This window comes from Centrocercus urophasianus, unplaced genomic scaffold, assembly GCF_019232065.1.
Source record: "Centrocercus urophasianus isolate 14NV4802_14NV808 unplaced genomic scaffold, USGS_Curo_1.0 seq_31, whole genome shotgun sequence".
Lineage (NCBI taxonomy): Eukaryota > Metazoa > Chordata > Aves > Galliformes > Phasianidae > Centrocercus > Centrocercus urophasianus.
Window position 1 is genome coordinate 9,571,643 of NW_024884878.1, and position 21,046 is coordinate 9,592,688.

The window sequence follows — 21,046 nt, forward strand, 5'->3', positions numbered from 1 at the left end:
CTACCTACCTGATATTTGTACTTATGTTAATAGAACCATAAATACATCAAAACAATTTATATTTCTCAACTTGAAAAATCATATGCTATACTGAATTGTTCAGTTTGCAAGTACAGGTTTGCAGAAAGAAGAAAAATACTATAAATATAAAAACAGTAAATACTACAAGTGCTGCTTTGAAAATAATGCATTCTATTTTATAATGTAGGCCGACAAGGTCAAAGGTGAGTGCTGGTGGTTCAGCAGCAGAGGATGAACCTTCCAGCAGCATCTGATGCACAGACTCAGATGTGAACAATCCAAATTGTTTATTACAAGTTCTCACATCACTTATATACCTTCACAAGTTTTCTAGCTTTTCCATCTGCCCCTACATCTTTCCCATCCACCTTTACATGTCAACAGAGCATTCTACAAACACTCTTCAATCATTCATGCAGGCACTTATCCAACCAGAGCTGTGAGATGTTCTTTCTTCTTTTAGAGGTGTCCTTGGTTCTCATGCTGTTTATCTTGCTCCACAGCTGCTGCTCTGAACAGTTTTTCTTGTATTCCCACACCTTCCCACCAACATTATATTACATGTTGTTGCCACGTGCCTGATGGCAGCAGAGGGGCAGTCTGGCAGAATGGCATTGCCGTGGAAATGCCTATGAAGCAGAAGTGCATAATTGAATTCCTCCATGCAGAAATAAGCCTGCACTCACTGACATTCCTAAGCTCAATAATTATTTATGGAGACCAAGCAGTGGATGTGAGCATAGTAAGGCAGCAAGTGGAGAGTTTCAGCAGTGGTAACAACAGTCAGGTCACCTTTACTGGCGCAGATTCTTACAGACATGGCATTTAGCATCTTGTCAACTGCCAGCAAAAATGCACGGCCAATGATGGGGACTATGCTGAAAACAAGTGTTCTGCAGCAGAGAATTCACTCTATCAAACGGTGTTTTGTGCTCTTTGTATCCTTCTCGTGCTGGGGCCCCGTGCCTGGATTCAGTACTGCAAGCGGGGCCCCAGGAGCACTAGGTTCACTTCCCCCCTCCCTCCTTCGGTGCAGCCCAAGGGCTTCGGGGGAGAGGAGGCATCTTTAGAAAGAAACAAACAAACTTGTTCGTGCCATCTTTTGAAGACACAGAAATCGGAATAGAACAGATCTTACTACGGGAGACTCTTAGCTGTTTCCTAATGAACGGCCATCACAGCTGACACGGCGTCCCCCAGGCCGTGCCCGCACCCCCGCGCGGAAAGGCCCGCCCGCTGCTAACATGGCTGCCACGGCGGCCGTGAAGGTAAGTGTGGGATGGAAGGGCCGCGGAGCTGCCGGCGAGCCGGAGGCGCGCCTCGCCTGCCTGCCTGCTGCCTGCTGCCTGCTGCCTGCCTGCCTCTGCCCTCCCTATCGCAGTCCCCTGAACGGCTGCTGAGCGTCAGAAGCGGCCGCGTGGGACGGGCCGTGCGGCGGCCACGCCGCTGTCACCTCGGCGCTGGGCACGGGGTCGTTGACCTTCCGCGATAGAGAGTATCGCTCCCTTCCCCCGTCCTGTCCCGTCCCGTCCCCCCCCGCCGGCAGCGGCCCCCGGAACGCGGGCAGGGCGGCCCCCGTGGCGGGCGGTGGCACGCTGCGGGCCCGGCTCCTTCGCGCCGACGCGGGTCGACTGTGGTGCCTGAGACGCCGTGGGGCTTCTGGGTTTTGCTTTGCTCTGCATTGCCTTGGTTTGCTTTGCTTTTGTAAAAGAATGGTAGTCCAGCTGCAGGCCCATGGAAAGCTGCGCCTTCCCGGATTTCTGGCTGGGCTGTGGTGGGTCTGATTTGATAGTGAAAGTGACTGGAGCACATGCGAAGTTCCAGCAGGGTTGCAATCTGAATGAGGCAGAAGAAATCACAGCAGGGCTGGTCTGTGCTGTGCCTTTTAAAAATCTCCGAGAGGCGGCTGGCGAGGCAGAACGCTTGGGTTTGTGTTTTGACTGGAGCAGTCATCAGCTTTCTTGAGATCAGATGCGTTCTTCAGGACCTCCTGTGAGGCCCTATCTGCAGTGCTATGTCCAGGCCTGGGGCCCCCAGCATAGGAATGATACAGAGCTCTTGGAACAGGTCACAGAGATGCTTAGAGGGCTGGAGCACCTCTCCTTTGAAGAAAGGTTGAGGGAACTGGGCTTGTTCAGCGTGGAGAAGAGAAGGCTCTAGGAGACCTCACTGTGGCCTTCCAGTACCTAATGGGGTCCTACGGTGAGGGACTCTTCGCTGGAGAGTATAGTGACAGAAAAGGGATAACAGTTTTCAACTAAACAAGAGTAGATTTCTGTTAGATGTCAAGAAGAAGATTGTTTGCTGAGGGTGGTGAGGCGCTGAAACAGGTTACCCAGAGAAGTGGTGGTTGCCCAGTCACTGCACGTGTTCAAGGCCAGGTTGGATGGGGCCATAGACAGCTTATTCTAGTGGGGGGCAACCAGCCCACAGCAAATTGATGTTTATGTCATACAGCTGTAGCACCTCTCTCTAGGATGTACCTTTTTCTTCTCCAGACATAAATGTTTAGGCAGATGAGCATTCCCTTTTGAATATTAAATCATAGGGCAGTAATAAAGCCAGAAACTATAATACCAGATAGAACTGGTTACTGAAGGAAAACTAGTACTGAAGGAAATTATATTTTTCTAAAATCGAGAAAGAGAAAGCTACCATTTTGATCCTGACTCCTCTTAAAATAATACTCTTCATTGTTTACTGAATTTATGCCTGGCCATTGTTAAAAATGATCTTTTTTTTTATTTAGAGTTTTGTGACTGCTCATGTTGCACACTTCTTGTATTACTCTTAAGGCAAACGATTGTTCATCATAATGTTTGTGTGAATTTCAAGATTTTCATGAGCAAGTTAAGTCTAATATTTAATCTAAATGTGATATATAAGCAGCGTGAGAAACATCCAATATTATGGAGACAGTAATCATGTCTTCCTAATGCTTGAATATGTTCAGAGTTGGGGCTTGTGTATTTTCAAAGTATTTTCTGCTGTCCTTCTCCTCACTTTCCACAAGGGGGTAGCAAAAGACAACGAGACGTTGGAGCTGCTTCAGCATATTAGCCGTGAGACTATCTGCCCGTGGTCAGTTTCCTCTAGGTAGTGGTTTTGACGTGTGAAGACGACCATACAGTCTCTTTTAAAATTAATCACTTGATGAATAGAATAGACTAGAACAGAACAATTCCACTGAAAGGGTCCTACAAAGATCACAAAGCCCAACTATCTGACCTGTCAGGGCTAATAAAAAATTAAAGCATATTGGTGATGGCATTATCCAAATGCCTCTTGAACTCTGACGGACATCAGTTGGGCATCTACTCTTGTTTAGTTGAAAACTGTTATCCCTTGTTGTGTTACTACACTGACAGACATCAGAAGGGGCATCAGCCAATTCTCTGGGAAGCCTATTTCAGCATTAGATGGTAAATAAAACATTTCCTTATGCTCTTTATTCTTTGTTCTGAGGCAATTAGCAGCACTGCTGGTGCATTCTGCAGCACAATGGGAGATCAAGGTAGTGAGAGGGAGGTTGTGAAAACAAGGAGACCCTGGGGCAAGGGCGGAGTTGCTAGGAGCCCTCCGTCCTCTCAAGAGTGATTGAGCAGCAGTATGGCACCTCTGCATGTACAAAAGCAGCCTCCTGGGAGAGCGAGCAACCAGGATGGACAAACAGAGTAGTGCTGCAGCTTGCATGTTAGTTCATATAGGCAGGGCATGCAAGGAGGGCAGAATGTGGTCCACTGTCTTCTCATCTGGGAGCAGCAGGGACCAGCACTCTGTTGAAACAAATATGATGAGCACTCACTGCAATGACCAAGATCAAGGCAGAACAGACTGGGGAGCCACAACCTTTCTGGCTGGCATATCCACACAAGGAGACTTCCTGATGAGCAGAAGTCCTTGCAAGAAGGAGAAGCTAAGCTATCTTCCATCCCTGAGGAGACAGACCACAGTAACATACAAGATGTTGGGGATGGCACATATGTTTCTGGAGGAGGATCCTCCCGCTTGTCTCTGAAGTACCCATAAATGACTGTTTGGAGGCACTGGGGCTGGAAAGAGAAAAAGGTGTGGATAATGGTTTGGACACAGAAACAGGCTCATTAGGATAATCCAGTCAAGGACACAAGTCAGAACCAGTGCCATCAAAAAAAGTCAAAGAGTCTTAGTTACTGGGGACTCGGTGCACAAAGGTGCACTGAGGCTCCCATTTGCTGCCTTTACAGTCTCTAGAGAAGTTTGCTGCCTGCCAGAAACCCACACTTTGGACACTGGAAAGAAGCTACCAGGTCTGATAAGCAACTAGTTTTTGCTCCCACTCTTTCAAACTGGGTCACAGGAGAGTGCAAATAGAAAATAGCAAAATATTTTTAAAGATTTTATGTTCCTTGGAGGATGTTGAAGGGACTGGGAGTACAGGCAGTATTCTCCTTAATCCTTCTGGTTAGAGACTGAGATTTGGGCAGGAGGAGAATGGACCAGCTGAATGATTGGCTATGTGGATGGTGTTAAACTGGGCATTTTGGGTACTGTGTTCTTGGACACACTTAGAGAGACCACATATACTGGTGTTGGATGGGATGGAACTGACGGCGGGGGGGCAAGAATGTTCTGGGCAGCAGATTGGCTGGACTGATTAACAGAGCTTTATACTAGATCTCATAAGAGAAGGGGGTGTACTTCCAAGGGACAGGGAAGGACTGAGAAATGCTGTCACTCTAGAAAGCAACATGGGAAAGCCACAGTTTTGTTCCCAAAAAATTTAGGAAGGCTCCTCCAAGAAGGTAACTCAGCCAATTGCACAGCTGAAGTGTCTCTAAACTGAACTGCATAGGATGGGAAATAAGCAGAGCTGGTGCAATGGTGCAATTAGAAAACTGTGACCTGATTACTGTCCCAGAGACATGGTGGGATGAATCATAGACACTGAAACACTACAGTCAAGAGCTACAAGATTTTAAGAAGAAATAGACAGGGAAGGAGGAGTGGAAGAATTGCATTCTGTGTTAAGAAATGGATAGGTTGCAAAGAGCTGGCGCTGAAGAATAGCCATTTTGAGGTTGGGAGTTTGTGGGTTAAAATTAGGGATCACACCTAATTATAGAGCTCAAGTACTCAACATATTCTTTGCCTCACTCTTCACTGGTAGTCAGGAGTCCCATGCCTTACACATCCCTTAACCTGTAGGCATGGATCAGGGAATGAAAAATTGTAAAAGCAGATCACATCAGATCTGAGACTCATGAGGCTGAATGTGTACAGGTCTATGGAGCCAAGCAGTATGCAGTTCATGGTCCTGAAGGAGCTGTCTTATGTGATTGCCAAGCCACTCTCCATCATATTTGAAAAGTCATGGCCATCAGGCAGTGTCTCTGGGTGGCTGGAGAAGGGGAACACTGCTTTCATTTTCAAAGAAGATATGAAGAAAGACCAAGGAACTATAAGGCAGTGAGCCTCCCCTCTGTGCCTGGGAAGAACAAGGAGCAGATCCTCCTGGGTGATATATTAAGGAACATGCAAGATGAAGAGGTGACCCAGAGCAGCCGGCACAGCTCCATCAAAGGCTGACCATGCCTGACCAGTCTGTTGCCTACTATAGCGGAGTGGCAGCATTGGTGGACAACAGAGGGGCACCTGATGTCTACCTGGAGTCGTGGCAGGCTTTAAACACAGTCCAACATCACTTCCTTATCTCTAAATCGGAGAGGTATAGATTGGAAGGCTAGATTTGGCAGGTAAAGAATTGGTTTATAGTCAGAGGGGTCAGAGTCAACCTATGTATGTCCAGGTGAAGGACAAGTAGAGTTCCACAGGGATCAATCTTAGGACCAGTGTTACACAGCATCTTTATTAGCAGTCTAGACAGCAGAATTGAGTGCATCCTCAGCTAGTTTGTGGATGATGCTAATCTGAATGATTATGATGCAGTTGATACAAGAGAAGGCACGAATGCCACTGGGAGGGACCTGGACATGCTTAAAAAGTGGGCCTAGGGTAACCTAAGGAGGCTTAACAAGGTGGAGTGCACGTGTTGTATGTGAGTCAGGGCAACCCCTGATATGTATAGACTGGGAGATCTCTCTGAGAGCAGCACTGTAAAGGCTTGAGGCTTCCAGTAAATCCAAAGCTGGAGCCCAGCCTGGGCTGCATCAAAAAAGGGGTGGCCAGCAGATCAAGGGAGGTGACTTTCCCCTCTATCCTGCCCTTGTGATTCATTTCATACTTACTTAGTATATCAACTAAGTATCAAAACAGTTTCAAACTGTTTTTCCAGACTGATTGCCCAGGAAAGTGAAATACATTTGAGTGGTCCTCTGCTTGACCCTCTCTTTTTCATTCCATTATGCTTCAGAACTATCAGTTTATTTCATTAAAAAATCGGAAGAAGTACATTAACGTCAAAGGATTAAATTTAAAAAGTAGGAATAACAGGAGTCTGTTTATGTTTCTACTTAAGGTTGTGTGTTGAATAAAATCTGACCCCAACATATGGAGGAGAGAATGTTTGATGCTGCTGTGGGCAAATACTGGATGAGTATCTTTGCTCTTCAACATCCTAGAAGAGCTAATTGTTCTTTTGCGGAGAAGCCTAGCAGTGCTCTAAGCAGCTGACATTGTTAGCAAGTTCCTTTCATTTCAGGTACTACTAGCTGTCTTCCTTTTCCAAAGATGTACAGAAACATTTTACTGAAGCAAGGTGGTTCTTAGGTCTTTGCTAGTCAACTCAAAAGACTTCTAATTTTTCAGGAAAAAAAAAAGAAAGTTTGTATAACAGTATATTATACTATCTTGTATTTAGTATTGCATACACAGGACTGCTCCTCTCTCTGGAAACAAGGAGCCTTTATTGTATGATGCTTTTACAGGTATATTTGATTCATAGAGACGTTCCCAGAAAATACCTGTCATTTTCCTATTGGAAAAAAAAAAAAAAAATGAATTGGCACATCTTTTAAGTTTTTTTCATAGCTTTTTTAATTGGGTATCTTTAAAGAAAAGAATCATATTGTGCGAAATTGTCAAGTTAAATATTTTTTTTTTTTAAATGCTGTCATTGCAAATTTGTTTTTGGGAAACTTCATGGTCTAGCCCCATCTCAAGCAGAAAATATGGTTTGGGGCTGCCCAGGTAGTTACTGAGATACATTGTTAAATGGAGTGTAATTTCAAGAAGGCTGATAATGTACTTTTCTTTTTAAGATTGGAATTATTGGTGGAACTGGCCTAGATGATCCAGATATCTTAGAAGAAAGAACAGAAAAATATGTTGATACTCCCTATGGCAAGGTCTGTATAACATGTTTTATTATTACAAGACTCTTCCCCATTTTTAAAGATGTTTATTTGCTTGAAGAATTGTTAGACCAGGCTTCTCTGTTAGATGATCCATGTCTGTGTTAAATGGATACTCTCACGAGACTGTTTCCTTTTTATGGCTCATGCTGTTCACAAAGTCTTAAAAAGATGATGGTGTGCAAAGGAGAATACACCTCTTCTCCTTTGTATATTGGATTCATTTACAAACTCAGTCCTGAATTTGCAGTCAAGAGTCTCCTCTTTCATGTTTGTGCTATTGTGTGGCCTGCACTATATGTCAGAGAGCTCCAGAAACCTTTTGACTTTGGAGAAAAATATTCGTTGAGGTATATGAGCTCCCGTGTTCCCTGTAAAACCTTAATTATACTTTTATACACTTTATATAGTGTTGTCCTTGCAGTCTTGCTTACAGCTGCATCATTTGAAACAGACTGGAAAACGATGCTTAGAAACTGCTTGTGTGTCAACGTACTCATGATCTGTTGTCCTTCATATTGCTTCAGCCCTTTTCTTCTGCCAGAGGGAGTGGAGGCTGAGGGTGTTGCTCTATACACCGTGCCTAGTGTATTGTGAAAGACACACAGGAAGAGAAAGATAAAGGACAGGAGAGTATGGGCAGGGAAAGGGGAAGAGAGAAGTTCCAGTTGACACAGGAAGGTTATAGAAAGAACTGGATCTGAGATTTTCGGTAGTGCTGTAAGACCAGAGCAGCCTGCGTGCTTTAGAATTGCCCTCAGAATCTCCTTTGTAGAGCAACATTAACTTTAATGTTTGAATAAATGCACTTTTCATCCTCATGGAGCTGGTGGACATTAAGGTGCGCAGGGGTTGGGTCACAAGGTACAGTGGTTTATGGTGCAGTGAATGGCTTGAATTGGTTCAGTTAAGGCAGAGCAGAAGCAAACTTGACTAATGTAATTGGTATCATTAGGTGAATTAATATTTGCCTGTTTTAGCATTGAGGAAGGAGGAACTACACAGCTTGCTGCTCTCATTTTAGAGCAACAGAAATAAACAACTGTCATTGCACAATGCAAAATTGAAAATAAGAGCTTTTTTTTTTAGGTATATGTGGAAAAGTTTAGAAGTGTGGGTCTTTTTTTCCTAAAGATGCATCATCTTCTTCCTTATGATTGCTATTGATATAAAACCGAACTGGTTTTTTTTCTGCCATAAAGATGCTTTTTCATAGAGCCTTGAAAACTAAGAAGAGGTAATCTGCCTGAAAATTTAGTCAGTAAAGAACCTAGTTTAATAAACACTTGAGGTCTTTGTGGTCTTTTTACTGGTGAGAATATTAAGATGGAACATGAAGTCTATATTGTTTAAGCAGAGCTAGGAAGTAGCAAAATGAAAGTCTAAATGCCAAAGGGAAAGTGGAGAGCATAGTTAAACATGTATGTTTCTTTCTACGCTGTAAAAATGTGAAGAACACAGTCCCACTCTCCTTACATGTTGTTGTTTAATTGTTACGTGTCTTGGGAAGAACTTTAGAAAAAGGCTTGTTGCTGAAAACCTCAGGGTAGGTGATGTTCCTTGACATCTTTGACATTTGAGAATGGCGAAATACATGGTTGTTTTTTATTTTTTTAATGCTACTTCTTTACCTTTAGAAACACAGTAATAGCATGCATTTTGCTCAGGTAAATTCTTTGAACTGTCATCTGCTTTGATCATCTTGAATTCTAAGAATCGTTTGAAAGCCAAGTGGGGATTTTATTTCTCTCCAGAAATCTGGAAAAGTTCCTGAAAAAGGAAAATAATACAAAAGTTTTGCAGTTTCTCTGTATCAGTGTTGGTCTTTCCCAATCTTTCAAGATATGTTAGTAATAATGGTGGAAATGTATTAAATTAGTTTTATTAAATATACAGGTGAAATTGTGTGTGTGTGTATATATATATATGTATATATTTATGTCTTCTCATTTTTTCTGCTCCCATCATTCCCATTGCATAAAACATTGGGATGAAAATTAAATATTTAGTGTAAATACCTCAAAACCTTTTGGCATTTTATCTCTGTATATGGACAGTACTGCCCTCTTGGAAGGCAGAAAAATGGCTTGCAAGAGCGGTTATCTTCAGCAGTGTATTTTGAAGCTACTAATAAAACTTCCTTCCGAATATGCTCTCAATTAGAAGGTTCTGCTTTCTGGACGATAGCTCTCATCCTGCTTTAGGATATTCTATTGTATGCCCCTCCTTTTTTCCTTATGGGTTTCTCTGGCAAACAAAGCAGGTTCTTTTTTATTCTGCATATGTGCTCTGTGTGCTGGCAGCGGGAAACCAGGTAACACTGACACTCATCTCCTGCCTGCCCAGAAGTACACCAGTCATTTGTTTCATAAAACTGTGATTGCAGGCTTGGGGATGAAAAAAGCTGCTTCTTCCCGTTACGGTTTTGCTGTTCATTTTGTTTTCTGTTCCATCTTGCTTCCAAGCTTAGGCCACTGGAATGAATTAATTCTGCGAGCACCACAAACATGTTGTGAAGAGGAGATTTGTTTAAACTGTTATAACTGTCATAACGTAGGGTGAAACACACAGGGTTCCTTCCTTCCTCTTCCGTTTTGCGACACTGTGTAATAGACGCACGGCTCGGATTTTATGGATGGAGGAAGTAGTTAATTAATAATTCACACACGCCTTAGAATTCTGTTATTTGAAATCTTTGAAAACAGACAGGATTTCCTCACAAATGAAGCACAGTGCCATACTACTTGATGTCAGGGCACTGCAGCCTCTCCATGCCCCAGGCCAGGACGCTCTGGTGGCGGGGATGGGGTGGGACGTGGTTGTGGTAGAGCTTGGATTGAGATTGTTCCTTTGGAACTTTTTTTTTCTCCCAGCACTTCAGAGCTCTTCAGTGCTGAGGTAGTGGTGGAGGGATACAGTGCTGCAAAGAGGTGGCAAGAGAACATGAGCAGAACTGGAGAACACATTAGCTCTGCTGAGTAGTCAACGCAGTTCAATAGTTCTGTATCGTTCACATCCTTGTAACTTTGCTTATGCTGGTTTATCTTTATTTCCTTTATTCTATTGACCCCCCAAATGCAGTATTTCCAAACTCCTTTCGTAATCTCAGCTCATCATTTAGCACTGTGTTCTTTGTTCCAGATTGTTTTCTCTATTCTGCCGGGACCTAGCTTGCTTGCTTATGACCTCACACACAAATCTTTCTTATGGGCTTCCTCAACAAAACAATCCCCAAAAAACAAAATTCCAAACACAAATAATTGTGATCCATCACTGTTATGGAACGCTGGAGGAGCAAACTGACTTAGCAAGTGGGCAGTAAGCCCTTCTCCCCATGTGAAAATTATAATCCTATAGCCATGTCTGGTGTGTAAGAGTATGCATAAAGTAAGGTTAAACATTTACATGTCAACAGCTTAATATTAAATGGAGACTTCTTAAAATGGAAACTTACAATGGAACACAGAATACATTTCAATTCTGAAAACAGCTTCTCTGAAACACTCCCTACATTAAAAAAAGATGATTAGTCTGTGTTTGGCAGAATTTAAACTTAGGTGATTCAGTAAGTGCTTTGGAGAGATTCCACATTAAGAATGACCTAAGAGACTTGTGCAAAAGGAAATAGAAGGTGGTATTGTTATTAGAAGTAAAAATTTCTGAAATGCCATTCTATAGGACTTACATTTTTTTTAATTATAAATCCCTGTATATTTTATGTTTAATAGAATTAACAACTATAAATGAGAAATGAAATCTTATAGCTTGCACTAAAGTATAAAAAATGTATCAAGTAGTAGACAATAGACATTTCTAAATTTGAGTGTGTGAATTCTTGAGTCACTTGCAAGCTTGATTTCAGAATATAAATGACAGTGTTGTTAATAACTATTTCAGCTTTAAATCCCAGGAAGAAGAGTGGCCTCCAGCAGCTTTATAGTTTCTTAGAAACTGAAATAAGGAAAGTCAAATGGATGAAGTTCTGAATTGAGTGGGAGCAGCAACACATACAACTGCACGAGTGTTCAGAAGCATTTACCTAAACAGAGCCTTTACATATTTTTAACAAAAAGTTTTGAAGATGGGAAGCTAGAATTGTGCATTTCAGATCCCTGAAGTGTATAGCCCAGAAGGAGAATACGCCCCACACAACAGTTTATTTAGCAGTTGCTGGCTTGAGATCACTTGATGCAGGGCACATATTCCACCCATGCATCTACAAAAACAATGCTCAAGCTTCCTGGCTAGTCAGGAGGAATGTGTGTTGGCCTACAGCTGTGAGAGGAGAGTGAGAGTATATGCTAGGCTGAGCAAGTGCAACCCTGCTTCCTTGGGTAGTTTTGTCAGATTGAAGCTCACTTTAAAAAGCTGGGGAAGAGGGATTTTATGGGAAGCATGGGTAGCTGAAGGGTGGGTTGGAGGAGTTTGGGACATGAGAATGAGCTAGGAGTTGATGACTCAAAGGGGACAATAGGAAATGTTAGGGGAAGGGACAGATTAAAAGTTATTCCTGTCGGAAGGGGGATTTCTGGAGGGAATGACTTTAGTAAAAAAGAAACAGTTTTATAGGATAGTATGAAATGCACTAACTGATGTAAAGGCTACTTATTCATTATTCTTTCCTATGTTCATTCTGTTCCGTGTGAAATACTGTGTCAAAATATTTGAAAGTATCAGTGTTTCAAAGTACTGTTTAAAACCCCAAAGTAATGTGTTGCAATTGTTGTTAGTATGAACACAAAAAAAGCTGTGGTGATCCTTTGGATGCCAAGTGTCATCTTCTGATTCTAAACTCTTGTTAATAAATCTGCCACATCAAATCACAGACTTATTGTGAGCTGAAGACAATGTAAGACTGAAGAGGTATTTCCTTTCTGTAACTAGTATTTCCTTTCATAACCATCTTGCTTATTTTTTATCAGCAGTAAAGATTTTTGATGTGGTTGGCAGACAGTAACTAATTCTGTTTTGCTTGTTTTGTAGCCATCAGATGCTTTGATATTGGGGAAGATAAAAAATGTGGACTGTGTGCTGTTGGCAAGGTAAATTAACATTTTAAGGAATATTATGTTTTGAAGTGTTTTCCTTCCATATTAAATGAATAAATTTTTATTCTGACTTGTTCTTGCCCTGTATGTTTGCTCACAAAGCCAGTCAGAAGTCTGGATTTTTCCTGTATAGATTTAGTGATATAGAGGCTAAGAACATTAACAATACTGTCTAGACTTTGGAAGAAAAATCTCAGTAATCTGTCTGCCCCCTGTGTTTGCAGATCTGTGAAAAAGGAAAATTGTCTGTTTCCTGATGAACTGTTTATCTGGTACCTTTGTAAAATCTTTCTTGATTATTGAGTCCTCTGTCTGCTAATTTTATTGCTTAGAAGGTTGCGTTCCGTGTAGTTCCTGGGTCACCTTATTCAGAAGATACTGGAAGCATCCAGTGGATGCTTGGAAATTTCACAGTGGCCTACTTGGAAGTGTGTATATGGGACTAGTGTGCTCTAGATTATATGTAAGAACACTAATACAGCATTGGGACAGCATAGGCTGAGCTAGATGCTGATAGCAAGGTCCCTCAACGGTCTCAGGCAAGTAGAGGTGATGAGACCGAGGTAGTTGCATCTTTGTTTTGTGTTTTGGAGGGGGAAAAAAAAGGTAACTTGTGAATGTCAGATTGGAAAAAAAAAAAAAAAAAAAAAAAATTAACATATATAATAAAGAAGAGGATTATTATAACATCTGCAGTACTACTTAGTAAGTCTGCACACTTCATGGCTTATCAGAAATGCTAGTGACTGCCTGACAGTACTTGGTGATGCAGCGTGTAGCTCCCAGTTCCCAACTGATCAAATTTTAAAACCTTTCTGTGAAGGAGCTAATCACAAAATTAAGTTCCTTCTTTTCTCTTACATGGTTGGGAATATCTTTCAAATGTGTTTTATAGTTATGGATGTAATGTATGTCTGCTGTTGTAACAGATAAAATGAAAGCTTCTGCTTCTAAGACTATTTTCTGTACTGGTGAAAAAAAAAAATCCGCAACAATGCAAAGTCATTCTTTTAATTTATGAAAGCTGTCAGATCATTTTAAGAGCAAGTTGGTAAATCTGATGATCTTACTGTTTTCTTTGGGAAGGCAACCTTAAAACTGTGATTTCTCCTTTTAATTACCTGTAGTATGCCACTCTTCTGGGTGGGAGAATGCAAACACTGCTTATGAGCAGAAAATCTGGAGAGTTGCATACAAATCTTAAAGATCTGTTCTGGTAAATGGAATATTTAGTATTGCTATGGGTAGATATTCACAATCTATGGAAATGGTTTACAGAGTTCAGTGAAAATGCCGTTAAAATTCTCAAAACTGCTGAAATGTATTTGGATTGTAGTTCAAAGAATTTAAAATTAACTTCAGCTTAAAAAAAAAAGAGAAGAAAAGAAAAAAAAGAAACTGCAGCACTACTTTGTGAACCAGATATTGAAGCAACTTTGATACAATAATGAAAACAAGCTATAGAGCAAGTTGCTAATATGGTCAATGCCATCTCTAGTGTTGTTCACAGAAATTGCTTATTTGAGAGAAGGAAAGCAATTTCATGCTGATTTGTTTTACTCTCTGGTAACATGTTTCTTTGCAGACATGGAAGGCATCATACAATTATGCCATCAAATGTAAATTACCGTGCCAATATCTGGGCATTAAAAGAAGAGAACTGTTCACATATTCTAGTGACTACTGCCTGTGGTTCATTACGAGAAGAAATACAACCTGGGGATCTTGTCATAATTGACCAATTCATTGATAGGTGAGTAACAGCTGTTTTTAATAATGTTCTTGTAGTAAGCTTTTATAGGATGATGTGATAACCTCACTTCTTGTGGCACAAAGGGAGATTGATGCAAGAAGGCAGGACAGGAGAGTGAAACAAAAGAAAAACAAACAAACAAAAAAACACATCTGAAGAGTGGAAGTGCCTTACTGCTGCCATTGCTGGAACACACCACCTACCCCTCACTGTGCTCACATGCACTGTTTGAGCTCCATAAATGTTCAGCAAGTGTCAGTGAATGTCAGTCGTCAGGTCATGCCTTGGATGGGTGCCATTGAACAGGCTCTGAGCCAAGCATTGTTCTCACTTCTCACACCACCCTCTGGTGCAAAGCTTGTTATCGCTGTCCCATGGTGGTTTCAAGAAAAAAAGTCATTGAGGAGAATGAGGGGAGAAGGGAAGGATACATGTTGAAATCAAGTATAGCAAAGGAGCAAAACATGAGTACCACCAATGCACTTAATGGAACTCGCCTTACTCATGGATCCCCAGGACGCTAGGTAAAGTAATCTAATACCTAAGCCAGCTTTTTCAGATTGTTTGGGTAATTTGAGCTGAGCCAGTCACCTCAGCATGTACCAGACTTTCACATATACTGTGATTACAAGCAATGAACACATCGATGTTAGGATTTGTAAAATCACAGCTGAGTGAAATGCAAAATTAAAAACTCCTCTTCCTGTTGGTGACCATCCAAAAAGTGTTTCCCACCAATGGTGTTTCCATTCTTCTTCACACTTTCCAGGTGTATCTCTTATGTATCATGTGAACAGTAATTAGGGTTTTTTTGTTCATTGTCTTGGATGTGTTCTAGATGGTACATATCATCATGTTGCAGTAATTTCTTTACTAAAGCAAGATTCATTCCATTTGGGACAGGTAGCAAATCTTGGATTAATGTGTAGTTGGATTGCTACAACTGACATGACATTACTGGAACTGAATAATTGAAGTCACATCCCATGATGTTAGTAAAGTTACAAACACACATTTGAACGATTGCTTGTATCTACAGCAATATTGGCTATGAGTATAAAATTATAGGAGGTTCTAATACACACACATCCTTTTCCAATATAGATAAGCACTATTTCAGGGGTCTCATGGGGATACCTCTCAAAACAGCAAATATTTTGCTCAGTGTCAAGACAAAGGTCTTGAGCCTTTATGGTATTACTCTCACAAGTAAATCCTTCTTGTTCCCATACAGAACATGAACTAATGTCAACCATTTGCCATTCATTTCCATTTCACTGGGCCCATATTTTGTGTTCTAATGAGTAGAGTATAACCCCACTGTGATTCAGCCCTAGCACAGTGATTGGGTGTGTGCGGTATTCTGAAGCACTGTGTATTGTTAGGGCAAAAGCTGTAGCATAGTTATTAACAGGATCATAAGTAAAATTAACTAGATGTGACCAAGATTGAAATTCTCTTTCAAATTTCTTTGCATTGTCTCAGATCACCTTTTGAATTTTAGTGGTTAAAGTGTTTCCTTTACCTTCTACAACTAAGAGCTAGGAAGACATTATTTTGAATTATGGTAAATGCATCTACAATTAACTGATTGTCTTTTATGTTAGTTCTTTCCCATTGAGATAGTACATTGGATAAGAATCACTGGTTGGTTCCCACTGCTGACAGGGAAGACTGCAGGAGTGTTGCAGTGCACATTGATCACTTATTGCATCCAACACTCTAACTTTACTTTTTGTCCTGCATCTCCCAGGAGCTGGGGGAGTTAGCCAGTATTATCCTGGCCCCATTCATCTTCTTATGCATTTCAACACTGTGCTTAATCATGGTTGAAAGGGTTATGCCTCTGTTAGAATTAGAATTCGGTCCCATGTGCCCCGTATGCCCAATATGGGCATGGGACCACAACCAGCCAGTGAGTGTGATGGGGTCAACATAAGCAATTACAAAAATTAATCTGAAGAAGATGCCTGTCTGAAACAGTGACACTAATGATACCAGCAGTGTTCTCAGGGAAAAGAGCAGGGAGAGAAAGGGAACTTGGGAGACGCAGCAACAGGATCAGCATTCGTTAGCATCTCGAAAGCGAAAGAGAGAACTTCCCAGTTCCAGAGGAGCCAAGGTCAGAGAAAGCAAAACTGGAAAAGAAAAAAAAATCTTCCTGGTCACAAATGATTCACAGTTAGAAGGTAGGTAAAGTCCAGATGGTTAGTTTTGTACATTTTCCTCTGATTGTCTTGAGCCTTCCAGATGTATTTGTTAAGAGGCTCTTTGAGGGTTAAAAGGACAGGATCAGTGTGTGGCAAATGGATCAATTTGGGTTTCTACTGTGTGCTGCTGGTTGCAGATCTCTACAGCAGCAGTAAGAACAGCTCTTAGAACTGCACAAATGATTGATTTTCACTTTCCTTCCCCCATACAAATTAGTTTTTGTAGAGGGAATTTATATGATCCACAACTCCCTTGAAGTTGGACCACTTACTCTGTGCCTACTCCATCTCCACAGGGAAGGGTTTGACACCGTGTTTGTTTTTTTGCTTTGGCAGCCACTGCCATTCTTAGGATCCTGGTGTATTAGTTTCACAAAGAAGGTCTAAAATCCCTTTTGTTTAAGTTTTTGTTGCTTTCTGTTTTTTAATTTTGACTATCAAATACATATAAAAGTAAACTTTGTAACTTAAATAAATTAAATTTATTACGTATTTTATATGCAGCCCAGGACAACTCCTGTTCCATCAGTGTGACTTTCTTTAGTCAATACAAAATAATGGTAATGCAGCATTGAAAATTTAGTGCAGCTGTTCCCTGCCTTGCAGACAGGTTAGTGGGACAGATAAGGATGGCCAACCCTTGACTGAAGTAACAGGGCAACAGGCAGGAGAGGCTGAAAGGTACTCTTCTTTGCCAGCCACTGCTTCATAGATAGCAGCAAGCAGAGGCTGGTTCAAATCTGTGTTTGTTTTTAACAGTAAGCATAGCTTATCAGGTGGCTGTGACATTTTCAGAATTGTAGATTTCCGCATGGAAGGGAAATTGTTAGACCCTGGTGCAAGTACAAGTTGTCACTTAATCAGAGCAGCCATAGGTCATGGTTTCTTCGCATGCAGTTTGTATGTATGGTGCTAAACATTGTAGGATTTCTTGTTTGACCATCTAGTGATATGTCTGTTCTCTCCAAAAAACAGAGTACCTGGAAGTCAGAAATACATGTTTGTGCATGTGATCTTTCTTAAGTGGTCTTGTAGGTATCTGGTGTATAGAACACTGCTCTAAGTAAAAAGGTTCAACTAACAACATGTGAAATACGCAGGAAATTGATTATGATTTTCCCATCCCTCCAATTCTAAATAATTCATTAGCAAACGCTTAAAATAGAGATGTCAAATCAGATTTTGATGGCAGCGTGTTGTAGGAGAAAAATTAATACTACCGTTTCAACCAAACTTAAACTGCAGATCATTTAGCATGTACTTTTATTTTGCTGAACTCTCTTCCAAATATGTAACCTCTTCCTTGAGAATAAGTTCTATATCTTTTTCAAATCTACAGTAACATATGACAACCTTCATTTAAATATTTGCTGATGAGCTCATGAGTTGGGTGTGGAACTGAATTTGGCAAGTCCAAACTGCACAGTGTTAATTTCTCTTGTGTATATGAACGAGGTCTTGCTAATGCAGCCATCAAGAAGACACACGGTGTTAAAAAGGCTGGTGAAAAATGGTTTATTATGTTGCCTTTGACTTCGGATTGTTCTTGTTCTACTCAGTTTTGTTGTATTCAGTTTTGTTTCATGATTGGGGACTTTCTATCTTGCAAACACAGGAACATGCCAAGCAGGTAAATAAAACTGCTTCTTTTAGTGTTTAGCCTGTATTTCAAAAGTGTGTTCTATGTCAGTAAGTTGTTACTAAAATTTAACATTTGAGCATGTATACATTTGTGGGGAAGGTGTGTTGCTTGACAGCGCACAATGGAGATACATATGCTGGTGCTGAAAATTACAGTTAAAAAAGTCTTTCTTAAAAAAACATAGTTTATTATTTGTGCAGCACAAATCCACACCATGAAATCCACTGAAATATACTAATCCACTCAAATTTCTAACTTCCCGTTGTGATTGGACAACATGGCTTCTTAATTTCCTGAAATGAGTGATGTTGTCATTGTTTGTAATCTGGTGAAGTCTTAGATTGCATTAGACTGTGTTTTGGCAAAATTGAACTTCCACATAAAAAATAAAGTACTCTCTTTTAACCATTTTGCACAGAAACATTCTGTGTGTTCATTAAACTGTTTAATGGGAGAATGAAGGTAATAAATATACATAGCTTTCTTCCATTTTGTGTTTAAGAGTAGAAGTTGTTTAAGACAAAAATTGTAAAATAAGGCTAGTCTTCATATTCAAATCACTTTATACATGAGCTGCTACAAAGAGAGCTTCGTGGTATCCTGGGATGCATTAGGCAAAGTATTGTCAGCAGACTGAAAGAAGTGATGCCTCAACTCCACTTAGCCCTGTGATGCCTCAGCTCCAGTGCCTGGTCCAGTTCTGGGTTTCCTCCTACAAGTGCAACATGAACATACTGGAGAGAGTCCAAAGGAGGGCCATGCAAATGATGAAGGGATTAGAGTACGTTCCCCATGGAGAAGGGCTGACAGAGCCTTCAGCCTGGAGAAGGCTCAGTGGAGGGTCTTACCAGTGTGTATTAATACACAAAGAAGGCAGCAAAGCGGACAGAGCTGGGTGGGTTTGTGTGATTCCCAGTGGCTGAACAAGAGTTAGTGGGCACTAAGTGGAACACTGGAAGCTCTCTCTGATTATCAGAAAACACTCCTTTACCATGTGGATCTTGGAGCACTGGCACAGATTGTCCACAGAAACTCTGGCATCTCCCTCCATGAAGATATTTGAAAGCCATCTGGACGTGGTCCTGGGTAGCCTGCTGTAGATGTCCCTGCTTAAGCACAGGGCTGGACCAAATGACCTCCAGAGATCTCAGCCATTCTGTCATTCTGTGAGTATAGGTAGCCATTGCTATCGTGTGGATATTTTTTGTTCCCTTCCATGAGTTTATTGTTTTCTGTTCTGTTTGATCCCTGTTCTTCACTCAGAGTATGTTTTCTGCTTTTTCAGGACAAATAAAAGGCATTGTACTTTATATGATGGTCAGTCTTGCAGTCTCTCAGGAGTGTGTCATATTCCAATGTCAGAGCCATTCTGCACTAAAACCAGAGAGGTTAGTGAATTATAAAGATGTTTTTTTAAAATGTTGTATTTATGATGCTTGTTATTTATAGTATAATAGTCTAATTAGACACCATCAGAATATAGAGATGATGTCCATCTCTCCCCCTCATCTCAGCACTGGTGATACCTCAGCTCTAGTGCCTGGTCCAGTTCTGGGTTTCTTCTTACAAGGGCAACATGAACACATTGGAGAGAGTCCAAAGGAGGGCCATGAAAATGATATTGCTGTTATTCACATAAGTGTTAAAGAAAAAGGCAATTGAAAGGCATGGAAAGTAAAAGATCTTTGATTATGTGGAACACTCTAAAAAGACAATTGGCATCCTAGATTTCAGAAGGATAAAAACCTTTTTTGTCGTATAACAGGTGAAGAGAATCTGTGTGAACAGAGTTGGAAGGCAGATTTAGGGATTAATTCCTTTTCATGCTGAATGAAACAGCATCTGTGGCTGGGGCACTGTATGTCCTTAAAGTACAAGGAATTAAGAGGAGTGCTCAGCATTCACAGAAGTGCCAATATTGTGTTTATGCTTTTGTGCATTGTAGCATTTGGTAGTGGTAGAGAGCGAAGAGTTTGTTAGTATGATATTAAATGTAGACACAAATCGGATTACAGTTGTCTTTTATTAAATTTTGCTTTCCTTTGTTCAGTGACTCCAGGATTTTCAAACGTCAGAAACGCTTAGACTAAATATTGTGATATTGCTGTTTTTCAATACAGTTAAAACCTTTCAGGAAAGTGTGTATCTGTGACTAAATATACCTTCTCATTGTATTCTTGAATCGGAGGAAAAAGGAAAGTGAAGATTGAATTCAGTGTTTTGTGTTTTTGTGGAACGGTCTGATCAGAAGCTGCAGGGAGTCACATTCTCGAGGAGAACAGGAATCTGCAGGATTAGTCATATCCATCCAACAAGTTTACTCTCTATGCAGCCAGTTGCTACACTGAGCAGGTCAGAACTGAGTTACGAAGCAGATGGCTCAATTTGTACCCTAAGCATGTACAAATGTTCACATTGCCAGCTATTCTGCTTGTCACCAATTCACTGCCATTATAGGTTATTTTTATTGATTAGACAGGAAACTGTGTGGCTTTAAGATTTCCACCAGTATGTCCACAGCATTGTTAGTGGAATAGCATTTAGCACATTAGGAATGCAATGAAGTAAAGACATTTTAAAGCTGAAGAGGAGACAGTCATATTATACATTGCCTGCACTACCCTCCTTACTCTGGGCTGCAAACAATACAAAATACTTCAGATTTTTCAAGCAGTGAGAGCCTACCCACATGCTGTTACCAAAAATTAGTTGGTGCATAGTTGCTTACTGTCTTTGAGCTTGATGTCGTGCCACAAGACACACAAGTTGTTTATTGAGAGCTAACTGTATGTTTTATATAACAGATTAAAAAATGTTATTGCTGAAATAATTGGCTGCACATCACACTATGTTTCTTTTCTTGTTGTTTTTAAAAAGTTTAAGTAGACATAAGTAATTTACTGTGGTTGCAAGAAACATACATCAGGTTTTCATCTGATTGCTGAGTAGCTATAAACAGTGCTCTCTGGGTACTAATTTTTTTAAAAAAAGCCAAAGAAGTGCTCCTTTTCAGAGAACAAACATTTAGGTACTTTCCAGTCTGACATGTGGTGATTATCTCATTAGCTTGTGCATTCTAA

General features: G+C 40.8%; 1 protein-coding gene across 1 annotated transcript in view; it reads left to right on the top strand.

The window, feature by feature from the left end:
* Positions 1-1,187: 1,187 nt before the first annotated feature.
* Positions 1,188-21,046, top strand: part of LOC122166018 (methylthioadenosine phosphorylase) — a 29,163-nt gene continuing 9,304 nt past the window's right edge. Inside the window, exons 1-5 of the mRNA XM_042829477.1 lie at positions 1,188-1,289; positions 7,221-7,307; positions 12,297-12,355; positions 13,947-14,114; positions 19,252-19,354. Of these exons, the coding sequence (XP_042685411.1) occupies positions 1,266-1,289; positions 7,221-7,307; positions 12,297-12,355; positions 13,947-14,114; positions 19,252-19,354 (441 nt within the window). The 5' untranslated portion in view covers positions 1,188-1,265. The remainder of the gene's footprint in view (positions 1,290-7,220; positions 7,308-12,296; positions 12,356-13,946; positions 14,115-19,251; positions 19,355-21,046) is intronic.